This window comes from Populus trichocarpa, chromosome 17 (genome assembly GCF_000002775.5).
Source record: "Populus trichocarpa isolate Nisqually-1 chromosome 17, P.trichocarpa_v4.1, whole genome shotgun sequence".
Lineage (NCBI taxonomy): Eukaryota > Viridiplantae > Streptophyta > Magnoliopsida > Malpighiales > Salicaceae > Populus > Populus trichocarpa.
The window spans coordinates 190380-216674 of record NC_037301.2 but is presented as its reverse complement, the minus strand read 5'-3'; the positions used below and the strand labels follow the sequence as shown (position 1 = coordinate 216674).

Here is a 26295-nt window from a genome sequence, read left to right as displayed (position 1 = left end):
TCTTTATCGTCTCTCTTTGTAGTTAACAATGGTTAGTCTAAAACACAATATTTCTCTCTATATAAGTATTCCTATCTCTTATTTTACTCCTTTGATTCCTCACCATCTATCTCTGTCTTCTAATGGTTTCGATCCTCCGATCATGCCTTCCCGGCCTAAAATACAGTATAAGGCTTCCCCATACCCAAGATCCTCTAATGCTGGTGTTAGTCTGCTAAGGTTGAAAATTTGAGATTTGGGCAACGGGGATAGGGGAGACTAGAGAGTGGGGACTATATAGTGGAGTGTCAGGGGACTCAGACAGGGAGCCAGTAAATTTTTTAACTTTTGTGGGTTAAAACTCGAAATCAGTCAAACTCGTAAAATCGATCTGATTTTAACCGAGTTTGACCGATTTCGAGTTTTAACCCTATTTGACATGTTATATACATGTTGACTCGTAAAATCGTAAGATTTTAAGAGTCAATTCATAATTTTGACAACAATGATCTGGAGCATAGATGTTAAAGGTGGCAAGAATTCATTTCAGTCCCTCTAGTTATAAAAACTTTTTCTTTGTTCCCTGTATTTAATTTAAGAGTCTTAAAGTAGTGATGGGTATGGATTATATAATTTTATAAATAATTTTGAATCTCAAAACTTCAAAATGCCTTGCAATCATATTGTCATTGAAATAAATTTGAGTCCACAAAAAAAAAATTGATTAGTTATTTGACCCGCAATCCGCCGTGGCTCATATATTTTTTTCTCCCAATAAAAAAATTGGTTATGCAGAGTTTTTTAACATATTTTTATATATAGAAAATCCCAAATGTAAATAAAAAAGTTATACATTTATTTAATTAAATAAATCTAAAACTATATAAATAAATAAATAAATAAGTCGTTATACTAAAAAACTTTTGCACTCAATTTTTTTTTTTTTGAGTAATTGTAGGTATTCATATCAATTTATGTATATTTTAATTAATTTTTTGAGATTTTAAAATTAATGACCAGATAAGTCTCTAATAGTCCTAAAATTTATAGCACTCAAATTAATAACTTTTAAAAAAACACATCTAAAATCTAAAAAGCAAATTCAAAATCTAACCCATCAAAATTGCACTCAATATTTCTTAATTTGACCGCTGCTTAGCAAACATTAAATGAGAGTTTTATATATTAATTTTTGGTGAATATTCCATGAAAAAAAAAAAAGCTCTTGAGCCAAAAGATCTTGTGAAAAGTCGTTGCTGCATGTTTCCGAGTCTGCTTTGAAGTGTCCAAGAAACGACAAGTTTGGAAATAAATAAAGATTGGACAGTCTATTCCTTCAAGTCAAAAAGCAAGTCTCCTGTAATCCAAGTTCATGGAACACACAGCAGGTCTCTACTAGCGAGATTGGGTGCCTCCATATGATTTAACGTTAAAAATTCGTCGCTATCTGTTGTTATATTTTAGTGATTAAATATTATTGCTACCATGCTATTGTAATTTATTCTCAAATATAATATTTAGATCCTCTGCCTGTAATCGTCTATCAACCACTGTAAAATTTCTGGAGATTTATTCTCAAAAGCTATCATATTGTGTACAATATTGGTTCATTACACCAAAGCATGCGATAGAAACTAGAAAATGCAGACTTGCTTTTTGTTTGTCCTGTTGTTTTCGTTGGAATTCTGCCATTTCAATCTCCACAGATTTTTTTGAAGTAGCGGGGCAAATTTCAGGTTGCATTAGCATCGATGAATCATCTACTAGGTCACATCTGTCCCTTATTGCTTTTATGTCTTCGTACACTTGAACCATTATCGGGGTCTTCGATCTGGAATGGGATCAACACAGGTACATGCAACTTTAAGCAGCTGAATGATCTCAGCGTCAAATCCTTGCCCGATCAGAGACTTATCTATCGCGCCATGAAAATCCGAACTGCTCGAAAGATGACCAATCCATTCATTAAGAACATTGTTTGAGGAACCAGTCATGTTGCTAGGATCCACCCCAGTAATCATCTCAAGAAGCACAACTCCAAATCCATGCACATCTTCCTTCACAAATGCCATCTCCCAAAACTCACTATTTACGGAGGAAGCGCAGGTCGAACTCATGAGCATTGCCTCTCCAAAATTTGATAACTTGGGCTGGAAGTTCTGATCAAGTAATATGCATTTTGAGCTAATGTCAAGATGGATTATTTTGACGGTATGACAGTTCTGATGAAGCCATGCCAAGCCTCTTGCTAATCCGACGGCGACTTTAACCCTCACACCCCATTCCATAGCTTTTTCCCGACCTTCTTCCATGGGATGTAGCCAATCATAAAGGTTACCATTTGGCATATAATTGTAAACCAGAAACCTTTGGTTTGACTCAACGCAAAACCCCAACAGTGGAAGTACGTTGATATGTCTCAATGAACCAAGTATCTTCAACTCTGATATAAATTGTTCTTCAAGGAACTGATAGTCATGCAACTTCTTCACTGCAAGGACATAACCATTAGGCAATGATGCCTTGTACAGCATCCCCATCTTTCCCTGTCCGATGACATTGTTCTCGCTGAAATTATCGGTGGCATCATTAAGATCTGCGTAGCTCATTCTTGTGACCCTCTTCTCCAACATGGAAATCTGTGGACAGAAATCTCAATATATTAGTACTGAAGAACATACATATACATTGCAATTGAACCAGCTTCAAGAATTCAGGGTCTTGTGTAGATAAGCATCCTGTAAGTGGAAGTAAAAACTGAACTGCTCTCGCTCAAAACTTGAATAAGGAATTAAAAAATAAAAACTAACAAAACTAAAACAAAAAAGATATCAATCTTAAAGAGTAGTACCTCTTTAATTCCTTCCTCCAAGAGACCTCTTGTTGGGGAGCTGCCTGCTTGATCATCATCTGTTATCTTATGCTTCCTCTTCACCATCAACATCATCATTTCTGATATCGTGATTTTTTTTTTCTTCTCCCCAATATACACCCATGGTACACAGCAGGATGTAAAAAAAATTGCAACTGAAGTTGAAAAAACTATAACCAATCACAAAACCACTTTTGAATGAGTAATCAAACTTCATTTGATGAATTGAGCAGCCATTCAAAGGCTTCCCACAGAGTCCTTCGTTGTTCGCAAAGCTGTCTGGTGGAATATTAGCATGTATAAAATTTGGCACTGGCCCTGATAATCGATTGCTAGTAACAGTAAAGACCTTGATCCGATCGAGCTGGCCAATTTGTGGTGGAATTTGACCTGTTAGCTTGTTGTTGTCGAGTTTTAGATCGTTTAAGAAAGATAAATTGGCAATACTTGATGGGATTTCACCAGAAAAGTTGTTGAAGGATAGGTCAAGGTTAGTGATGAATGGTAGCCTTTTAGAGATGTCAGCTGGAATCGGTCCCTGAAGCTCATTATGTGAAAGGTCCAAACCACTTACGCTCGTACACTTATCCAATCCAAGAGGGAACTGGCCCTTGAGCCCCAGGTCAGAGAGTCTGATGTTTAAGACTCTGTTCTCATCAGGATGCCAGCAGTCGACTCCCATAAATCTACAGATGAAACCTTCTGTTTTGTTGTTGAAATCCATGTGGTGTTTAAGTATCCATTAGGGTCTATCATAGAATCCCTAATAGATTTCAAGCAATAAATATCAGTCTCAGTAGCACTAGTTACGGTGAAAGTAGCTAACAAGGAGAACATAAAATAGTAGATAAAAAATAAATTAGCCATTCGGATTTGAGAGTTCATCAGAGTAGGACTACAATGGAATGGTTGGAATGACAAAAAATGAGAAATAAGAATCATAAATACCTACTTAAAAGGAAATTTGAATTGAAATCTCTTTTTGTTTCTGAAATCTCCAAAGAGAGCATTTATTCTTGAGCTACTTCTTCTGCATTGAAATGGATGGCCCTTTACTATAATTTCCACGAAAGTGTGGGGAAAACAAACTAGTCAAGAAGCTTAAGTCCTCATTTTCAACTTCTTTTAATTTTCCTCTTCTTCTTTTTTTCAATAAAAGTATTTGCACGTCAGTCAACTTAAATATTAGCTGAGATTAAATCTTTTGTTTTTGTATTTGAAACTACATTTTAAAAGTATATTTGTTTTATAAAAAACAATTTAATATTTTTTTTTAGTAATTTTTAATGATTTTGATGTGTTAATTTAAAAAAAAATAAAAAAAATTATTTTAATATAATTTCAAGCAAAAAATACTTTTATAAAAACTTTACACAGCACTTCAATTATAAGCTTTTTACATTGAAACCTCAATTATAAGTTTTTTTTTATATTTTTTATGCAAAAAAAAATAAACCGTGATATCGCACGGGTCATGTAATACTAATCTCTTTTATTTTATTGAACAAGGCTTCTTAAAACAGGGGTAACTCCGCTGTGAAAACTTAGCTTCCAGGACTTAAGTGAATAAAAAATAAGTTTCAGGAGTATATTGATAAAGTATGCAAGCCTGATTCCACATTTTGGACTCTGAAACCAAAACCCACAGCTTAAAAACTTGTTTTGGGTAGTATTCATGGATGTTGAGCGTAGAGATCGAAGGTGGCAGAAACTCATTTTAGTCCCTGTAGTTATAGAAACATCTAATTTGTTCCCTATATTTAATTTAATATTTATCTAAAAGTGATTGGTATGGACTATATATTGCTATGGAAATAAAGAAGCCACAAAGAAAAGATGCATTGACTTGTTAGGAAGCATTTGGGAACGCGGTTCAACCCGTGTTCCCAAAAAATTTGAATTTTTTTTTGTTAAAATTTAATATGGTTTGTATGTTTTGGATCGTTTTGATGTGCTGATGTTAAAAATAATTTTTAAAAAATAAAAAAATATTATTGGCATGTATTTTAACACGAAAAATTATTTGAAAAGCACTCGTAACCACACTATCAAACACGCTATTAGTCTATTTCTTCAACTCAAGAAGCCAAGTCTTCCTGCATCAAATTCCAAGTCTAAGGGACACGTAATTAAAGAGAGAATGGAATATGGCCCTATAGGACTACAATTTCCACGAAGTTAATTCCTGATTTATAAATTTTTGTCAATTAATATAGATTTATTTTTGTTTTTTTTTTCTTGTTTTTTTTAAATATAATTATTTGCACGTCAGTCAACTTAAATGTTAATTGAGATTAAATTTTTAATCCGAGCAATTTTAATAATACTTAGTATATTTAATAAAAACAATTATTGTGATTTTAAAATTTAAATTAAAAGAGAAAAAAAATAAAGAAGAAAAACTTCCTCAATTTTAATATCAACTTCTTTTAATGATTGTAATTTCCATAGTAAAAACTCAATTGGTTTTCACATCTATATTTTGAAGATTTATTTTTATTTAATTTGATGATAATTAAAATAAGTATTAATAAGAACTTTAATGATTTAAATTTAGGGAAAACATGTTAGGGTGAGAAAACCTCATTCATGATAATAAAATATCGTGTTAAATTAATTTTACATCATTTGGTATTAAACTTGGTTTCTTCCCAACTTTAATATACTCTTATGATGTCCTCTAATCATATTTATTATGAAAAAAAGGGAAGAAAAAAAGGGTGTCTTATACTCATTTCTATCATAAAGTTTTAATTTATTGTTGATGAACATAAAAACAATATGATATTTTTCAAATAAAAATTGTAAACTTATAGTAAATGGATTAGTATTAGCAAGTGTATTTGCGCAATATCTTGGGTTTTTTAAAATATATTTTTATTTGATTTTATAAAAATCAAAATAGGTAATCATAAAAATGTATGATTTAGATTTTAAATAAAAATATATTTAAAAAAAAACCTAAGATATTTCCACGAAAAAGTGGGGAAACAATTTCCACAGAAAAAGTTAAGTCCTGATTTATAAGTTTTTGTCAAATAATGTAGACTTATTTTTCTTCTTTTCTTTTTGTTTTTTCAATAAAAGTATTTGCACGTCAATCAACTTAAATGTTAATTGAGATTAAATCTTTAAACCGAGTAATTTTAATAATACTTAGTATATTTAATAATTCTTTTCAATTGTGATTTCGAAGATTAAACTAAAAAGAGATAAAAACAAAGAAGAACTTCATCAACTTTAATATCAACTCCTTTTAATGATTGCTTCCATATAATTTAAAGTAAAAACCATGTTGGTTTTCACATCTATGTTTTGAAGATTTATTTTTATTTAATTTGATGATGATAATTAAAATAAGTATTAATAATTAAGAACTTTAATGACTTAAATTTAGGGAAAACATGTTAGGGTGAGCAAACCTCATTCATGATAAATTATTACACTAAAATGATTTTGAACTCAATATTTTTTTTTAGCTTCTATATTTTATTTTCATTTACAAATTGATCTTTATTTGATTTTCTTTTATTGTTGTTTCTTATGAAATCTATAGTTTAGTCCTTATAATAAAAAAATGTTTCTTAGAATTACATCCCTGAATTAATGATTACTCCAAATCATGAAATAGTTCATTTTATTAACAAAACACTTATTTGGCCCCACCCACAAAACACTATTCATTTTTATTGTTTTTTTATTTTTTTGCTTTTTCTGTTTAGTTTTTTTTTATTTAACCCTTCACCATCTCGATCTTCTTCTTTTTTTGTTTTTTTTCTAGTTCATTCTGTTTTGAGAATTGTGCTTTATAATTTGTTTTTTATATATTCAGTTATATTCTAGTCTTATGAATTTAGAAGAAGAATCTTGTAAAAAGACAAGATAGGTTGGAGGTAATGATGAAGGCTTTGATGAGAAAGATGGATAAATTGACTAATGAAATGATTAGTAAACATGATTTCCTAGTTATAAGAGAAAGAAGATTAAAAGATCTACTAGTTAAGCACTTTTTTCTCCAGATAAAAATATAGCTTAAAACTCCAATGATGATAAGAAATATGATGGAAGAAAGTCTCGTACACACTAAAATATTTTATACATGACACAACTAAGAAGAGAGTTAGGTGATAGATTTAAGTAAAATAGAGATTTCAATCAAGGAAGAAATTTAAATGATCTCGATAGTTTAAATCATAATTTGAGTAGTATAAAACTTAAAATTTCAGCATTTTAGAGAAAGAATAATTCAAAGGTTTATTTGGATTCAAAAGTCTATTAATAATACTAATAATACATTTTTCATTGAAAATTAGATTGAAATTGTTTTCTTATTCTTAAATGTTATGCATAGGTTTTGAACATGATTTATCATATTTAAGGATTTTTTAGCTTTGAATCACACATAAAATATGAGCATACTATTTTGATTTTTTTTTGTTAATTTATTTTAATAATTATAAGATTTTTTTAAAATAAAAAAATTATTCAGGCTATAAAACTAATATTTATGTTAAGATAAAAAAGATATATGTGAATAAAAATTTTTATCTTGATAAAAAAAAACAATTATAATAACAATATCAAAAAAAATTATGTGAGCTGAATATTATCGATTTGAAAGGATGGCCTCAAAATTTTGAGAACATGGGCCTGTCATATAAATAGAGACTAACCACTAATAAAGATGGGCCTGTCTAGTACCCCTTCCTTCGTGTTTAACCAACAAAATATTTTCATACTGCAATCTGCATAAAATCGAAGATGTTTATCCTGTTTGTTCACACAACATATTCTTCTTAAGGAGAATCTCTGAATTATCAACAGACCACGTTGTTCCTCTCTTAGCAATGAGGCCGCCATATATCTGTACTGTTTCCCTATATACACAGGGATATTGTTAGTTTTACAGCTAGTGCTGCTAATGGCACAAGATGGCATTGCCCAGAAGATATGCAATGGTAGAGGGATCACTCCTGAGCAACCTTCACTACCTGCAGATAAAATATTGGCTATTGTTGCTTGTGCTTGTTGTTTTTCTTGGTTTTGTTTTCATCTACGTCAATTTTCTACTTGTTTTCTTAATTCTTTGAAAACAAATCCAAATTCTTAGGAACCTTGCAGATCAACAGATGGGTGCAGTTCCAGCGCTGGCTGGAACTCAAAACATGAGGTTGTTTACCAGGTGGTAGATCTTTCTGCATGCCTCCACGCATGAAAGGATCACAAGACAAGCAGAGATTGTAAACCACCACAGCATCTTTTCCACTTTCTTCTTCTGGTGCTTCTAGTTTGATGCTAGCCACTTGTCGTGACGTACGTACGGGTTTGGTTCTTTTGGAAAGCCACTGCACATAGTCCTTGAGAATCACTTGCTTCTTGCTCATCACTTCCTCACCACCAACTCTGTGATCACTAGCCATGCTTTTTTCTAAAATTCTTAAATTAATTTGTTGTTAAACAAAATGGTTGAAAAATGTTGCTGATGGTCTACAAGGTTGCAATATGCCCTTGTTGAAGAGTCAATTGAATGCACAATATGTAGTCCAAAGCAATAGAAAATATTCAATACTTTTGGGACGATTTGGACGTAGTTGTACACAAAACTTTAAGTTGTATCCTGAGGTTTTTTTCAATTCCCCAGAAAAGAGACTAGTTTGAAATATTTGTAGTTACTTTTGCAGTACCTTGAATTTGGATAGATAGTTCAAGCTTATTCTCAAACAGCACCGTTGCTTCTTACATACTTGTTTATTATACCAAAACATGATAGAGTTGCCTAAATTTGTCCTGTTTTTCCTGTTTCCATTGACTGTATGCCATTTCAATCTCAACAGATTTGCCCTTTGAGCTGGGAGGGTAAATTTCATGCTGCTGCACTAGAATCTCTGAATCATCAATTTGGTCACATCTCTCCCTCATTGCTCTTATGTCTTTGTACACTTGAAGCATTGTTGGTCTTATTGGAGAAAAGAAAAGGCCAATCGGTTATAATCTATGCACCAAAAGGTCCCATGGAAAGCAATTTTCTTAGTGTTAATAATTAAACACAAGTACTAGACCCCATTCCATGGAATTTCGTTGTTTGATTTCTTCTCCGCAAATAGAGTTGCTGCTTCAAATCATATCGATAAATAGAAATATTGGTCTTTCTAGTTAGGACTTTAATGTAGGAGAATCATATCAATTAGATATAAATTATTGTATTGGTTCATGTTGATTGTCTAGCACGTAAATATTTTTACCAGATGGATAGGTTCAAGTAGCTGGCTCACGCCAAACAATTTATTTAACAAAAACAATTAACTCATATTAAGTCTCAAATGTATAAAAAACATCAACCGAACTAGGTGTTTGGAAAATTAATTTCCTCCTTTGTACTATAATTGCAATCGTCGTCGGGCTGAGACGTGCCACAAGATCAAGCAAATAAACTCGCTTCATGAGCTAAGGACGTATTACATTGTTTTTAAGCTAAGACAGAGAGAAAATATCCCATTTGTATATGTATATATACTATATGTGTTACGTAATAATTTATTTTTATTTTGCTTGATCAACTATATATTCCCTCGCTAATTAGGCTCTTATAGACAGCTAGTGGGCTGAACAAGTCCTGAAGCAACTCCACCAGCGTTGCTGCATGATGCTTCAGCTGGCTGATTCTTGTAAGTGAGCTTTACATCTTCTAATTTGATCCCAGTGCATGGATATTTTTTGCTACAATCAAATTTGACCGCCACTTCTGTTGCTGATGATCCATGAATGTCTTGGTAGGTCACATCACTTATTTTCACACCAGAAACCTGTTTAATGTACAGCAAAATACAGCAAGATTTATGTATGTTTTGGATGTTAGCTTTCAAAATGAAAAGAACGGTATAGACAAGATTTATGTATGTTTTGGATGTTAGCTTTCAAAATGAAAAGAACGGTATAGACAATAGATTTGACGTGTACCTGGCCAGGGCAATTCTTCTCGCCGGGGCAATAGTTTTGGTCTATTACAATAGGATTTTGGACATTATTCATGACTGCATGTTGGAAAAGAATATCTCTAGCAAAACCATTGCTAGGCCTTCCCCAAGACTTAATTCTCAGTCCATTTTCCGTACCGGTAAATGTAGTACTGGTCTTGACTGTAACATTTTGCACACCAGCCTCTTGGGATTCTTTGCCCAAACTTCCAATGCTACATCAACCATATACACATCATTTCAGTTCCCATAATTAGCAACACATTAAACAATAGGAGCAGATGATAATTGATATAAACTTATAGTTGATGTTATAATTTCTTATTTACCTGATTCCATGGCCAGGTCCACATGCCACATTTTCAATCCACAAACTTGAGGTACCGGGGCCAATCGATACACAGTCGTCACCTGTTCCAATCCTAGAATTCAATATGGTGACACCGGTTGATGATTGAACGTGAATACCATCCGTGTTAGGGCTGTTTCCGGCGGCAGAGACTCTGACTCCTTGCACTTTGACGTTTTGGCAACCATTGATGACAATGTGAAACAACTGGCTATTTAATGATGCCAATCCGGTGATTGCAATATTGTTTGAATTGGAAAACTCAAGTGACTGCACAGTATATACATTAACAAGAAAAATTAAGACCTTGAAAATATATCTATCTTTAGTCTACTGACCAAAATATTGCAAGATGATTATGTCATGCATGCATGTGCTTTATTATCATACCGTTGCGCCTCTGGGGCAACCCTTGCCGGAATTCTTGCAAGACCACAGTCCAGCACCCTGGCCATCAAGAGTCCCTCCAGATACAGTAACCCCATTAACATGCTCAAACATTAGCCAATTTTTAGCGTTGCCAATGACCTTATAATCTGATGGTGCAACTAGGGTGCCATCTATACGTACCAAGATAGCACGGTTCTTGCAAGGACCCTGAAACCTCACTTGACCTAAAGAGAAACTCCCTTTAGGAATAGAAATTGTGGCTGGTTGTGTTGAGGCACATGCCTGTGCCCAAGCAGCAGCAAAGGCCTTGGTTGAGTCAGTTTTTCCATCAGGTTTGGCACCATAACTTAACACACTATGTTGTGCTGCCTTTACTAAAGGTGAGAACGCAAAGAAAATGATGAAGAAAAGGGTAATAGGATGGGGGATCATTGGAAGTGGAAGGCCTGCCATTGATATTTTTGGTATCGGATAATATTTGAATTGATGCAGGTGATGAGTAGTTGAAATGGAAAGATGGGAATCTGAAGCAGCTGAAGGTGGTATTTATAGGAAGTTTGGATATAGAATGCATGTGGAGATTTATTGTTGGGTATTTGAAAATATAAGGCGAAATCCATATTCATCTTTTATTGGGAAAAAAAAAAAAAAAACTAACGGATGCTATTAATGTATTCATATTGATTAGTTTCTCATGATAAAATAAATAAATTTAAAAAAAAAATTTAAATATAAAATAAATTTATTGTTAGAATAGTTTTAAAATAAATTTATGTCAATTTAAAGTATAAATTAATAACAGGTAAACATATTTTTTCTACCTCGAGATAGAAATTAAATGCTATTTAAAAAACTAATTATTATTACTTAATGGTAATTGATGCTGTAGTAGTAATTAGTGAAATTCTCATATCAAATTTTTAATCTAACCATAGAAGTGATTAGATTAAAAATTAGAAATTAAAGATTATCTCATTATTAGTGTTTATATACATATACACCGATTAATGTATTCATCATTACAAAATTTTAAATTATTTAATTCGAACAACATTTAACTACCATAACCTTACACTAACTAACTCCCAGTTAATGGAAAAATTTAAGATAGATTAGGAAGTTAATTCATTCTATGTCTTCGTGCCTCAACCTTGAAAAGTTGATTACGTAGATAGTTTTCCACATTATTTTGGTTATTAATACACATTATTTAGTATATATGAAAGAATTTTTGCCAAATGAAATTGTTGAAAAGTGGGATTGAACGTGACAGGTGGAGCAAAGAACGGAAAGAAAAGTGGGTATTTCTTTTAAATAAGCTCTTATTACCCAAAAATCATGGCCTTAATCTCACAATTTTTTCTAATCTTGCTCGTAATTCTTTCACTTTTCGTGTTTTTGATGGGACACAAAGGATGACATAGGTTTTTACATGCTCATGAGAGAAGTAGCGGTTACTTTAATCATTCAGGGGTCAGCTTTGCTCCGTAATTTCTTGTCCGATTGTGATCTGATTGAATTCAAATTGCAGAGCCATTGTTTCACTTGGTTTAGAGGGGGCTCCATGAGTCGCATCAACAGGGCTTTTACATCTCTAGAATTCCATCTTCAGTTTCCATTCTTTTCACTCTACCGCTATCTTAGAGGGATATCTGATCATTGTCAACTACTTCTTCAGACATCAAAGTTACATTGGGGAATATGAACTCTAAGCTTTGGGAGGTTAGCAGGAAGGTTGAGGATATTTGGAGGCAAAAATCCCACCAAAACTAGTGCAAAAAGGGGGATAAGAACACCTGTTTCTTCCACCTTTCGGCAAGTTTGAGGAATGACCGCAACCACATTAGCAAGATTGAGCAAAATGGCAAAATTTTGGTCTCTCTAAATGGCATCAAAAAGGGCGTTGTCAACTACTTCTCAACTCTGTTTGCCAAGCCAAAATGTAGAAGAATTGAAATGGGAAGCTCGGGGTTCTCCAAAATTTCAGAAGCAAGATCAGTTTGGTTAGAAAGACCGTCTTCAGTGGAGGAAGTGAAGCAAGCCATGTGGGATTACCTTCTCCTTCTATAAAAAGGTATGGAACCTTATCAACTCCGACATCTTTGTGATGGTCAAAGAATTTTTCAGAGTAGGTAAATTACCCAAAGATATTTTTAGAAATCCTAAATGTATCATGAACTGGACTAATTAGTTGCGGCAATCGTTGCCTCGCTTACTTTATTTTTTTGAATTCCCCCATGTAATCTCCCTTATCTTGTAACCCTCATTTTTTTAATGGAGACGCTTTATTTATAATATTCTCGATTACTATAAAAAAAAAACATTTGTTGTTCTTTTTTTCTTATGTCCCAAATATGCTTAAAAACACTAACAAGAGGCCAAACATAAGGAAATAAATAATAATTTACTCAAACTTCTTTTGAATATTGAAAATCCATTGGTTTCTGTTTTCTACTACAACTTTAAATTTACATATTGCATATGGAAGTTGGGTTGTAAGTCTATGGGTTGGAAGTTGGGACCGAACCAATCAATAGCCAATGAGCATATGTGCGGCCTTCACTAACCATTTTAATTTCTCCTTATCCCCATGCATGTTCCTTTTCACAGCTGTGGTGGCTTAATAGTTTTCATGGATTTAATTACGGCAAGATGCTCGGGACAGGTTCTGAATATTAATTAGTATTTAAATTTTGGAATAATTAAGGTTGTTGTGCAATCACATACATAGTTCAGAAACCAAAATTCTTTTCTGATCAGCCTGAACAATAGACGGACAAGGAGTGGCCTTTTGGTGTGTTTTTAGTGCTCGTCTTCAAAACACACACACAAACACATGCATGGGCAACAATGTTTGATGTGTGAAAGGCGCTGTTCGTAGCTTACTCGATGTTCATATATCAACTCTTTTTGAAGACTAACCACTTGTAAAGCATGTGCGTAGCCACTTTTAATTCGGTCCCTGTTCTTGCCTAACTTTAATATATCAATCCAAAATGACTTAACCTAGGAGGTCAAGAGATCAGTAACGTGATTATCATGTTCATGTCAATTTCTCTTGTCAAATTAATATAGCTGATTTCAGACTTGAAACTGTTTTCAACTAACTCAGAGTGACAAGTAACCTAGCTCCCCATGGATCGGAGCAGGCCAACCTATGTAACAAGCTTTCCACATGGGGTTTCTTGTCTTGTGTTCCAATATCGAACGTCGATTCATACAGAAAAAGTCTATAATTGAAAAGTTAAATAAACTTTAACAGTATAAATGGTTACCAAATAAACTTCCATATGACCTATGATCGGTTGCTGATGAATTAAATTGTTCGTGCATGTTCTTCCATGTATAAATGCATGCCTCATCAATATGTGTGTGTAAATGAAATACCTTATCATCCACTGAGATTACAGAATATATTCACATGCATGGATCTCATTTTTTACTAGACAATTGAAGAAGAAATCCCCATGTGGTGAACTTTGAATGATTATACAAGTCGATCACTCCTCATCTTCTTCACAAATTTAAAGGAGCTGAAGCCCTAGAGTCCAATTTCTTCGGCTCAACCGGCCATAAGTTAAAGTCTCTTTATGTTAATGGTTACATAATCTCAGCACGAACTTGGACCTACATAGATTTGCCATCATATGCTACAGGGAAATTATGCGGCTGTAGCATATGCTTGGAATAGTTATTTAACATTCTATTTGTTTGTACGTGCTGTACTTGCAATTTCGCGTTCAGGTGAGAAGAGAGTTGAATGTGGAGTACATACCATGACACAAAGACTTTCACTATAATTATAGTTAATTAGTCCAAAACTATGCTGAATTTATTTAAGTTCACAACTTGAAATATTTATGCCCACATTATAAATATTTGGTCGTTAGCACATATACACATATACATAGATTGCACATATTTAATTATTGTATGGGGGTGTATTCTTAAAATGATAGAAAGAAAAAAAAAATATTCTCGATTGATTAATAAATATAACTGACGATACCCATCATCGTTAAAAAATATATATATTAGAGTTAGCTGGCTCAATATTACCTTCTATACTAAATAACTTGGGAATAAGCTCCTCCTCCTCTTATTCTTTCTTCTTTTTTTTCAATTAAGCTCTCATTATTATTATTATTATTATTATTATTATTATTATTATTATTATTACTACTATATCTTTTTTATTATTATTTTTTTTCTTTCAATTTCATCTTTTTAGATTTGTTTTAACAATCATCTACGTTGCTTCTAGACAAGCAAAGTCGACTAAATTATATCAAGATAACTTTTCTACATTTAATTTTAAATACATACCATATAATAAATCAGTTTGAGAGGTTTTTTCCAATCAATTTTTCCTCACTTTCATTCTCAAATTTCTTTATTGGTCGGCTAGGATATCTTTGCACTGGCCAAGTTGAATGAGTCATGTTAAAACAACCCCTACATGATTTAATTTTAAACTCAAGCTAGACAAGAAGTTGGTTTGAAAGGTTTTTTTTCAATAAATTTTATTTTTTTTAATTTTCATTCTTATACTTTTTTTTCTAGGCAATCAGGTTATCTTTGGACCGGCAAAGTCAATAAGATTACTTAGGATCAACTCCCACACGGTGTAATATTCAACACGGGCTAGGTAAGGACTCAAATAAAAAAGTTTCATGTCGGATCATGTTTGTTAAAAAAATAATATAAATTATAACTTACACAAAATTGGAGGACTATCTACAGATAAAATTTGTCTGAACCTTTTTTATACTGCACCAATTCGAGTAATGTCATTTTGTTAGGATTGTTGTCATTATGTGCAGCAATCATAGAGCATTTACAGCCTATCTTCTAGAAGAGGATGGCTGCCATTGCCATTGTCAAAGAGGGTTGCTAGGTGCAGCCACCATTGTTGAAGAAGAGCTGGAGTTGGCAGCCACCTTTGTTGAAGAAGAGCTGGAGTTGGCAGCCACCATTATTGACCAAAGAACAAATGGAGCAGCACCATGGATGCCTATAAATAGAGGCATACGGTTGAGAGCAAAATGAGAGAGTTAAGAGAGAGTGTGTAGAGCCAAAGATGTGAGAAATGTAGGAGAGAGTGGGCTGCCAAGGCAGCCAACAGTAGCTGCCATTGCAGCACTGAAAAGAGAGAAATAGAGTGAGGTTGAGACTTGCCAAAGAGGGGATGATTCCTCCTCCTCTATTGTTGTAAATCTTGTTCTCTCCCTATATAATGCAATGACTTCTCCCGTGGATGTAGGCAATTTGCCGAACCACGTTAAATATTGTGTCAGTGTGCTTTACCTCCTATGAGCAAATATCAGTACATCACCGGTCGGAATTCCCTACAATTGGTATCAGAGCACATGGGTTAAAGGGGTGTTTGATTTTTGCTCAAAAATGAAAGTTCTCAAAATGGTGTTTTGACCATACCACTGTGTAGAGGAGGCCGAGACGAAGCCACTGGTGAAAACGGCGTCAAAATCGGACGTCGGACATGGCCGCACTCTCCATCACTCTCCGGCAGGGCGTCTGCCCACGCGCCCCACGCGTCTTCTTCGCCCGGATGGGCTGACCCGACCCGAATACAAGTTGACCCGACCCGAATACCAGTTGACCCGACCCATGTGACTGACCCAGATATGGATGACGTCAGCATGACATAATTGTGATGTCAGCATGCACAGTAGGCATGCCATGTCAGCAGCCACATCATCGACCAGTCAGCAGACGCGTCAGCAAAGTGGGACCCACCTGCCACATCATCAGCCGCGAGCTGAGCCGAGCCAAGTTGAGCCGAGCTGTTGTGAAGCCGAGCCGAGCCGCGAGCCGAGGGATAAGATTCTGTGCAGCAGAGTCTATGTGCAACCGGATCTGAGATTGAATCTGGGCCGTTCATCAGGCCAGAATTGTTTTGATCAAATCTTAGCCGTCTGAAATGCGATTTGGATGATTTCAGACTTGTTTCCAGCTAATTTGATCGTTCCGAATGCAATGGTACGGTCCGATCATTGAGATTGAGACCGAAAGTGGTGGTGGTGAATTAACAAAAGAGATTGCCCGATCAGGAGGCATCTGAAGGTCATCATGGTGGTCGATGGAGATGAAGAAGGAGAAGGTGCACATGTTTGCCCAATTACATGTGCTGAACTGCTAAGTGGGGAGAAATTTTAATTGCTTTGAAGGAAGGCAAAATTGGGATACTCTGGACACCCGATCATGTGGACGATTTGAGGTGGAGAGTGGAAATTGATGAAGACCAATCTTGACGAATCTAAGAACTGGTAGTCTCGCCAGATGTTGAGAAATCAGGTATAAAACCGGGATACCCCAGATCACTTGTAAAGGAAAGTCGCAACAAAGCTAGCAAATGGTTGTATATACGAAAAGGCAGTACGGTGGATAGATACGTTCTAAGAAGTTCTGTCTAGGAGATTGGGTTTTAAGCGGGACCAGTGTGACCCCTCCAAATCTTTCCTGGGAACTTGCTTAGTTGAAGGATCATCCACACAGTACTATTTTTGTATATGTAACAGTTTGTAATGAAACTGTTGAAGACTAGCAAGATGACGGCACAAAGGAACAGTTGGGTTCCGTATGTTCAAGGATCTGATGGAAGTGGTGATTTCTCCAAAGAAGTTAGATTCGATGACTGTAATTTCTCGAAGGGAGAATTAATGAAGACCCTGATAATGGAAGAGAAATACAACAAGGGATAAAGATTGGCACCCTATTTTGACTTGGATAAATGCTGTGACAGGATGAGCTGCTGTCAAACATAAAAGCAAAGAATATGGAGAAATCTGGAGAACCGAAATTGCACGAGAGCACACGGAGATTGTGCAGGAGTACCCGAAGGATCCAACGAGGTACTGTAATGAGACAACAGATGCAAGGAGAAGAAGAGTTCCCGGATGAAGCTCAGAGCAGAGACTGTGTGAAAAAGTTGTATAACAGGAAGTCTCTTGTGCTCTTGATCAAGGCAACAAGCGAGGACCTTTCCAATGCATGCAAGGATGGAAAGATGAGCTGTTGCAGAAGCACCTAATTAAGGGGGTGCGACCGTCGATGAAAGGGGAAGACACCAAAGAGAGTTGGTGTGGGTGGAGCTATCAAGCAGAAAGGCACAGAAGCTCCAAACATAGAAAATGAGATGGAAGATTGCGAAGAGTGCACCGCAACTCTCTCTTTCTATGTGATCAGTGGCAGTGATCTCTCCCAAGTCCACATGGTGGTAGAGAATCTTGGAGCCACTAGAGACATCCCCGATGAAGGAGGATGTGACCGCTTCATGACAGACGAAGACACCTCAGGCAGAAGGTGTGTGGGCCATAAAACAAGCCCAAGTACAAACCGCCACATGACGATGAGCGGAGACACCTCAGGCAAGAAGGTGTGCGGGCCATGAAAGGAGCCCAAGTACAGACCGTCTCATGACGACAAGCAGAGACACCTCAGGAGAAGGTGTGAGGACCTTGATATGAGTCCAAGTTCAGACCGTCTCATGATGACAGGCGGAGACACCTCGGATGGAAGGTGTGAGGACCATGATATGAGTCCATGTTCAGACCGTCTCATGACGACAGGCGGAGACACCTCAGACAGAAGGTGTGAGGACCATGATATGAGTCCAAGTTCAGACCGTCTCATGACGACAGGCAGAGACACCTCAAATTGAAGGTGTGAGGACCATGATATGAGTCCAAACCGTCTCATGACGACAGGAGGAGACACCTCAGATGGAAGGTGTGAGGACCATGATATGAGTCCAATTTCGGACCGCCCCATGACAACGGGCGGAGACACCTCAGGAGAAGGTGTGAGGGCCATGATAGGAGCCCAATTTCAGAACGCCCCAGAGCCAATGTGATGGCTAGATATAAGTGGACAAGTGTATAGCCAATGAGGAGGCTATGATGAGTATGGAGACAAATGCAGGATTGACTTTCATGGATATTGCCCCCATGCTAAAGATCAATGAGCTAGAAGACATTTGTCTTGGACAATAAGTGGATGGCTTGTGGAGCATTAAGACGCGACTGCTATGAAGGAGCAGAGGGCATGTGCAGGTTCCGGGAACAAGTTGACTCTTGTCAAGGTGGTGAGCTCAGTAATGACATTGTAATACTCAGAGTATGAAGATAGAGATGGATCAACCTTTAATGGGTTGTCCCCATGGTTAAAGGTGGAGAGCCACCTGGACTCTTGAGACTAAGAGCGGGAGACTCAAGGAGAAGTAAGGCGTGGTTCCTAGGGAGGAACAGAGGGCAGACGCAACTCCGGGATGAGTAGACTCTTGGAAGAGTGGTGAACTCGTGATCACATTAAAATACTCAATGACTGTCGCACTTGGAAATATCCGTTTGAGGGGGTGTTGTAAGCCTTGGTGTAAGGCTTGATAAATCATTCCAGGCCAAGCATGGTTGATATGCTTGAAGGGGGATGTTGTTCCAGAGACAAGCGTTAAACACTCTTCAGATGAGATATGACAAACCATCTGGTTGAAGTGATCCTTTGGAGTGAGCAAAGGGGTGCTTGGATGACTCTGGTGATTGAAAGGTTTGGCAAGTACCTGGAAACTTGGCCAAAGACGCTCTCGGAATGGTAAGCTTGGAAGAGCTGCAGAATGCAAGCATGTGCTGAAGAAGCAAGAGGACAATTGCCCACATGAATGGCAAAGGGGGTGATTGTTAGGATTGTTGTCATTATGTGCAGCAATCATAGAGCATTTACAGCCTATCTTCTAGAAGAGGATGGCTGCCATTGCCATTGTCAAAGAGGGCTGCTAGGTGCAGCCACCATTGTTGAAGAAGAGCTGGAGTTGGCAGCCACCTTTGTTGAAGAAGAGCTGGAGTTGGCAGCCACCATTATTGACCAAAGAACAAATGGAGCAGCACCATGGATGCCTATAAATAGAGGCATACGGTTGAGAGCAAAATGAGAGAGTTAAGAGAAAGTGTGTAGAGCCAAAGATGTGAGAAATGTAGGAGAGAGTGGGCTGCCAAGGCAGCCAACAGTAGCTGCCATTGCAGCACTGAAAAGAGAGAAATAGAGTGAGGTTGAGAGTTGCCAAAGAGGGGATGATTCCTCCTCCTCTATTGTTGTAAATCTTGTTCTCTCCCTATATAATGCAATGACTTCTCCCGTGGATGTAGGCGGTTTGCCGAACCACGTTAAATATTGTGTCAGTGTGCTTTACCTCCTATGAGCAAATATCAGTACATCACCGGTCGGAATTCCCTACACATTTATATCAAGGAAGGAGAAAATATGATGAATGATGGGTTCTGGCAAGTAGCACTACTACTCTCGGTTGTTGTTTTTTTTTTACTTGGTCATGGAACTAGGCGGAGCCATAATTTCAGAAGTTGTGTATCTACAACAATGAACAACAGCCAAATGAGATAGCTATCAAAAACTAATATGGAGGGAATAAACACCAAAATATATTTGCATATTAAAGTAAATTCAGGTTGTAACTAACTAAGGGGTAACAAAACCATAGAGTTATTAATTTACATATCTACGAAGGGTGACCAGTTCCAAATTAATGCCGCACCAAGAAAAAATTCTAAAAAGCCCAACTGAGAGTGCTGGTTAATGGCCCAACTGATGCCTAAACAAGGTAAGAAAGAAGGACCAAAACCTCATCTCCTTAGCCCAACCTAACCATCTCCTCATCTTCCAACCAAACCCTCTCTTCTCAATGTCCAGCCTAATCCTCTCTTGGCCAAACACAACCGAAGGTAGGAAATAAAGGAGGGGGGAGAAAATTCAATCACCGAACCCCTTCCAGGGCATGTCAAACCGAACCCTCTCCAGCTTCGGTCCAACCGAACCGTGCATCTACGCCACCCTCTCTCTCCAATAAACAACATTTCTTATACTATCTCCGTTTAACCTTTTGCAGGATGGTCACCTTCAACCGAGGTCACTGTCATGGAAAGCCTAAATTCAATCTGAGGTTTAAAATATTAATTTAAAATTTTTATTAAAAGAAAAAAATTACGAATTTGGAAAAGTGCCTTCCAATAACACTCCCAAAGAGTGCTTTAGCAATGAGGCCATATCTGTAATGTTTCACTTACAAAACCAGAAACAAAGATATTATATAGCATACACACATCTGCTGTCTCACTTTGTTTCTGCTGACTCCAGCTCAATGCTATCATCACCTTAATTAGCAGCGACTAGTCAGTTGAGCCAATAGCTTAGGATTTTCGATGAATCTCTCTCTCCCTCCCTGAGAACCATTAACATTTGGAATGCTTGAAGCATCGTTGGCCTTCGATCTAGAATGGGATGAATACAGCTAGATGCGATCTTCAGAAAATGAAGTATTTCACCATCAAATCCTTGATCAAGAAGAGATTTATCAACAGCATGATAAAGGCCAGAAGAACTGCTTGATAGATGAGCGATTCGTTCAAACAAATTCTCCTCTAGAGTGTGAGATGATTCACTGTTATGGTCAGGATCATGAACTGCAATTAGCTCAAGAAGAAGAATACCAAATTGATAGACATCCTGCTTGATCAATTCCAGTTCACCTATCTTACTACTTGCAATTAAGCCCTTGTCACTTGAGCTCCTGTGCATTGCCCCTCCAAAATTTGATATCTTCGGTTCAAAATATTTATCCAGCAAGATGCTCCTTGAGCATATGTCAAGATGAACTATTAGGAAGTTGTTAAAATCATGAAGCCATGCCAAGCCTCGGGCTACTCCGATGGCGATTTTAACCCTGACATGCCAATCCAGTTTTTCAGCCTTGCATTTCACAGGATGTAACCAATCATGAAGGTTCCCATTTGGCATATATTTGTACACCAAAAGCCTTTCCCCGGATTCTATGCAGAATCCCAGTAGTGGAATTATGTTCATGTGTCTGAACTTGGCTCGAATGATTAGCTCAGACCTGAACTGTTTCCCTAAAGGTTGAGAGTCATGTAACCTCTTAACTGCAGTGAAACAATCATAAGGGTGCGCTGCCCTGTACATTGTCCCCATCTTTCCGACTCCGATGACATTGTCTTGGTCAAAACTGCGAGTGGCAATATTGAGTGCCGCGAAACTTGTTCTTGTAACCTTCTTCTCCAACACCGAATTCTGTTGATGAAATCACCGATGAGAATTAGTGAAAGATGAACAACGCTATTTTACACAAAATTTGCTAATTAGAATTATTCGTAAGATTGTCATTTGTCATTGAGCCATAACAAAGTGCAAAATGATCTCAACGTACAGTTTACATGCACAGAATGAGAGAGGTGACCACTTTGCTGCCTCCATATCTGAGCTCCACAGCTGGTAATGTTAAAAGCTACAATCAACCATCTAGGTGGTGGCCCAGTAGTAAAAACTTGGGACCAAGAGGTTTGTTTCCTCTGTGGTCTCAGGTTCGAGCCCTGTGGTTACTCATATGATGGCTACTGGAGACTTACATGGTCGTTAACTTCAGGGCCCGTGAGATTAGTCGAGGTGCACCCAAGCTGGCCCGGACACCCACGTTAAACTAAAAAAAAAAAAAAGCTACAATCCAGATTTTTCTATCATCACTGCCTTTCTCCCTAGATCTAGAAGCCTCATGAAAATGTCTCGAGAACTTTCCTCTAAAAAATCTGCTCATCCTTGTCCAAATTACAAGAGTAAGCACCTAGACTATCATATCACCGACATGACATCCTATCAATCTCTTGATTTATCAGCTATCTTCATTGGCATTGCGTTACCCTTATTTTAGATGGATCGAAGGCAAACAATACGATACAAAAACAATTACGATTGAAACAGCAGATAATGCATAACCAACCACAAATCCACTTTTGAACGAGGAACAAAATTCTTTTATGTGTACTTGGCAGGGTTTTCAAGGCCTACCACTAAGTCCAGGGTTGATTTCCACCTAGACGTTACTGTTTAGAATTTAAAATATTTTTTTAGCACTACCAAAAAATTAACAAATACAAATAAAAACACTAACAAAAATTTTTTGTCGGTGGATTGCAATGAACTTTACCGACAAGCTATTCCCTTGTATCAATCGATAAACACTGACGGAAATATTCTCTTAGTATATATCGAAGGAATTATAGTGAAAAATAAAACAATTGAAAATAAATCAAAAAGTACAATGACGTGTCACTTTTACATATAGAATTACCGACAAGTTAGGGTGGTCCCTTCAAAACGGGATTCATTTATCCAGAAGTACCAGGCTCAGTGGAAAAATGACCTTTCAATGTAAGTTTGTTTTCCTTTCACAACGACATGTTAACAATTTTTAAAAAAAAATTAATTTCAATTAACGAATGTAATTTCAAGTTTACAAACATAGAGACTGTTAGAACCATAACATCGATGATGAAATCATCGATGAAAATTCTATTATTTCAATAGAGTCAGGTTTCCAAACATCATTAATGGAAACCTATGATTCATGCATGGTTTGGAAAGTTTAAGGTTAATATTAACTTTAATATTTTTATTATTATTATTATGTTAATTTTGTTAGTTTATTAATATTAATGAAACTTTTCTTTTACAAATTTTAACTGCATGGAAAAATTTGAATGGGATAGAGCTGACAACGTCATTACCACGAGGGTTTAGGAGAATCACATTGCAATTAGGTAAATTGAAATCAAGATAAATTTTTTTAATCCTTTTCTTCAATTTTATTTTTTATTTACTAACAGATAATTCATTTGTACTATATAGACTGCGTGATTTTTGGTACGAGGTGCAAAAGAAAAGCCAAAAAAATATACAAAAGAAAGAGAGCTTCCAGGCTGGAAGGACGTGGTGGTTTGGAAGGATGTCAGATTATCGTATGTCTCGGAGGCTGTATGGGCGGAATATATATATTGAGCATGCAATGTCTAAGCATTTTGTGGGACAGTCACAGTCCGGTGTGGAGAACCCAAACAAACATGTTCATGATTTTGTTACCACGCACACCAGCGATTCCATTCCTTTTTCTTTTTCTTTTTTTTTTTGCATTCAAAACAGATGGTAAGATTTTTCTTTTATTGTATCCATTTTTTTATTTGTTGTTTTTTATAAATATATTTAACCAACAACAGTTTTCTCTTACGGCTACGGTTCTTGGATGCGAGTCAAGGTCGATGGAGCTTTTTCTGGGTATGCATGTGCAGAGTGATGACCATCAAAAAAGGGTGCAGCAGCTCGTCGATAGTCGAGCTTAGCACTTTGTGGATGTTGGTTTTCAACTATTTTTTTCTGAAGTTATTATTTTTTTTAATTTGCTAACTTTTTTTCAAGATACATATAACATCTGGTTGAAAAAAGATATGGAGACGATCCTTCAACCCATCTGGATCTCAATCCAGATTTGTGGTTGGAGGCAGGATTGTCCGGTGGAACCGATAAAAATCAGGTGTATGGTCTCTTTAACACTATGACCGAAGACTTGTAAATGGCTTACAATGTTTCAATCGTTGGATGCTCGCAATCGGTTCTGAGCACTCAAACTCTGAAGTTCGAGGCAATTTTAGACCAATGAGTACAAGCTCAAACAGCCCATCTTACTGCTGATTATGCACGACTTAGTACTGAGACAACGGAACTCCGTCAATTGGTAATGGAGATGAAATCACACATGAGTGGTACATGTGCTCCCTTTTATTAGCCCCATGGTCCCGAAGAAGACTTGTCTCCTCCTCCTCCTCCAACGCCTTTATTTTAGATTAATTGTATTTGAACTTATAAATGTTTAAATTTGTAATAAATATTTGATTCTTATATTAATTTAATTATTTTCTACTTTTGTTTCATATATTTTTCAAAAACAAATTAATTATTACTGATGGTGTTACCGATGGATTAAGTCCATCGGTATATTCCAAAGTGTTGGAAAGAATTACTGCAAATATCACTATCACTATTTAATCACCAACAGAATTGCATATGATTGTTTTGTCAGTTATATATCAAATTCGCCGAGAGAAATACCAAATGTGAAAAAAAAAAATCACTGATGGAATTAAATACGGTTTTTCTATCGGTGATATGTCGTATTCACCAATGAAAATACCGACGAAATGAAACGGATAATTTTTTTTGGTGTGCTTTTGCCTTCAATAAACCCATTGGTAATGATATTACCAACAGACCACAAATCACTAATGAAAGTTTTTCCAATGAAGTATTTTCATCAATGAGACCGTCGGTAAAATCCATACCAGCGGACTGAGAGTATAAATACTAAAAGAAGATTCTGTTAAAAATTCTAGTAGTGTAGTTGATGTATAATTTTTTATCCTATTTAATTTATAATTTTTTTATTTTTTTCTGGAAGTTTTTCGTAGTCTATAAGCAATTTAGAAAAGATATAATATGCAGTTTTGATTAGAAAAAATTATTGAGTAATAAAAATTCAAATTAAAGTTTTTGTATGGTAACCTTATTCAACAAAATTTTATGTTTCATTTGCTTGCTATTTATATAATATCGTGTTGTTTTGTTTGTGTCACTTGTGTGCTACTTTAATTAAGGACATGAACTAGAGGTTTCTCTTTTTTTGGCTATTTCTGTAATGATCAGTTAATGTTTTGGTCTGTGATCCATGGTCTTGGCAACTGAAGAATATTGATTTATCCTTAATAAAAGCAACTATATCGTCTTCAAAATAATAATAAAAGCTAGCAAGAAACTAAAAATATGATGATGAAATGAAAATCTTATGGGGATACCTGCTTGTTGGCTTCCTTTCTCTTCTTCTCTTGCCTTTCCATCAAAGATGTCGTCATTGGTTGCTTAATCATCACCTCATTCCCTTTCCTCTTGATGAGACGAGCCCAAGGCACACAATAGGACATGAAAATAGTTAAAATGGAAACCGAAGAGAAGACATAACCTATTAAAAACCCACTTTTGAGTGAAGATATCAACTTTTTCCGATGTTCATGATCATCACTCCCGTAGTTGTTCTCTTGTAAAGAACTGTATCCATTGCCGGCAACACCAAGGATATGAATCAAAAGAAGAGCAAGTTTTGCACCACCCACAGCCATTTTGTAGATAGCAAAACAGCAGCAAATAACAAGAGATCGTTCAAGGTTTAAGCTAACAATGTATAGAAGCTCTTAATTTTCTACAGCATTTTGTTAGATAAAAAGAGATGATCATTAATTGAACACGTTGAGGAGATGCATTGATTTGTTAGTCTATTTCTTCAAGTCAAGAAGCCAAGTCTCCTGCATCAAATTCCAAGTTCATGACGGGACAGTACGTCAAGAGAGAATGGATGGCCCTATAGGACTCCAATTTCCACGAAAGTGTGGGAAAACAAATTAGTCATAAAAGTTAGGTGCTGATTTATTACTTCTTTGTCTAGACTTATTTTTGTTTTTTTTTTCTTTTTTTTTTAATAGAAGTATTTGCACGTCATTCAACTTAAATGTTAATTGAGATTAAATTTTTAATCCGAGCAATTTTAATAATACTTAGTATATTTAATAATTCTTTTCGATTGTGATTTTGAAGGTTAAACTAAAAGAGAAAAAAACAAGAGATCGTTCAAAAGTTATATTTGACTGCCGTAGTAGTTCTCTTGTAAAGAACTGTATCCATTGCCGGCAACACTAAGGATATCAAGAGCCATTTGTGGATAGCACCGAGGGTCTTGGCCTGGCGGTAGGAGGGGCTTGTCTCCTCCTGCTGCTCCTGGGTTCGAGTTCTCATGTGCACGTTTGTTATCCCCGCGG

At 36.0% G+C, this 26295-nt stretch overlaps 3 protein-coding genes across 5 annotated transcripts in view; 1 reads left to right on the top strand and 2 right to left on the bottom strand.

The window, feature by feature from the left end:
• LOC18109598 (2-alkenal reductase (NADP(+)-dependent)) overlaps positions 1 to 26295 on the top strand; it is an 86861-nt gene that overhangs the window by 33652 nt on the left and 26914 nt on the right. The window lies entirely within an intron of this gene.
• Positions 1496 to 3048, bottom strand: LOC18109094 (probably inactive leucine-rich repeat receptor-like protein kinase At5g48380). Its single transcript, XM_024592612.2, has 2 exons — positions 2831 to 3048; positions 1496 to 2618 (listed from the first exon to the last, which is right to left on the bottom strand). Exons 1-2 carry the CDS (start codon positions 2927 to 2929, stop codon positions 1794 to 1796), a joined length of 924 nt encoding a protein of 307 aa, XP_024448380.2. The 5' UTR covers positions 2930 to 3048; the 3' UTR covers positions 1496 to 1793.
• Positions 9202 to 25747, bottom strand: LOC18106386 (polygalacturonase). Of its 3 annotated transcripts, none has more exons than XM_052448391.1 (4): positions 25282 to 25747; positions 10155 to 10444; positions 9809 to 10040; positions 9202 to 9654 (listed from the first exon to the last, which is right to left on the bottom strand). In XM_052448391.1, the coding sequence occupies exons 1-4, from the start codon at positions 25600 to 25602 to the stop codon at positions 9436 to 9438; spliced, it is 1062 nt and encodes a 353-aa protein (XP_052304351.1). In that variant the 5' UTR covers positions 25603 to 25747; the 3' UTR covers positions 9202 to 9435. The 3 variants fall into 3 exon arrangements, with proteins under 3 accessions (XP_052304351.1, XP_006372286.2, XP_006372346.2); XM_006372224.3 differs by lacking the exon at positions 25282 to 25747 and adding an exon at positions 10565 to 11095; XM_006372284.3 differs by lacking the exons at positions 9202 to 9654; positions 9809 to 10040; positions 10155 to 10444 and adding an exon at positions 20528 to 21676.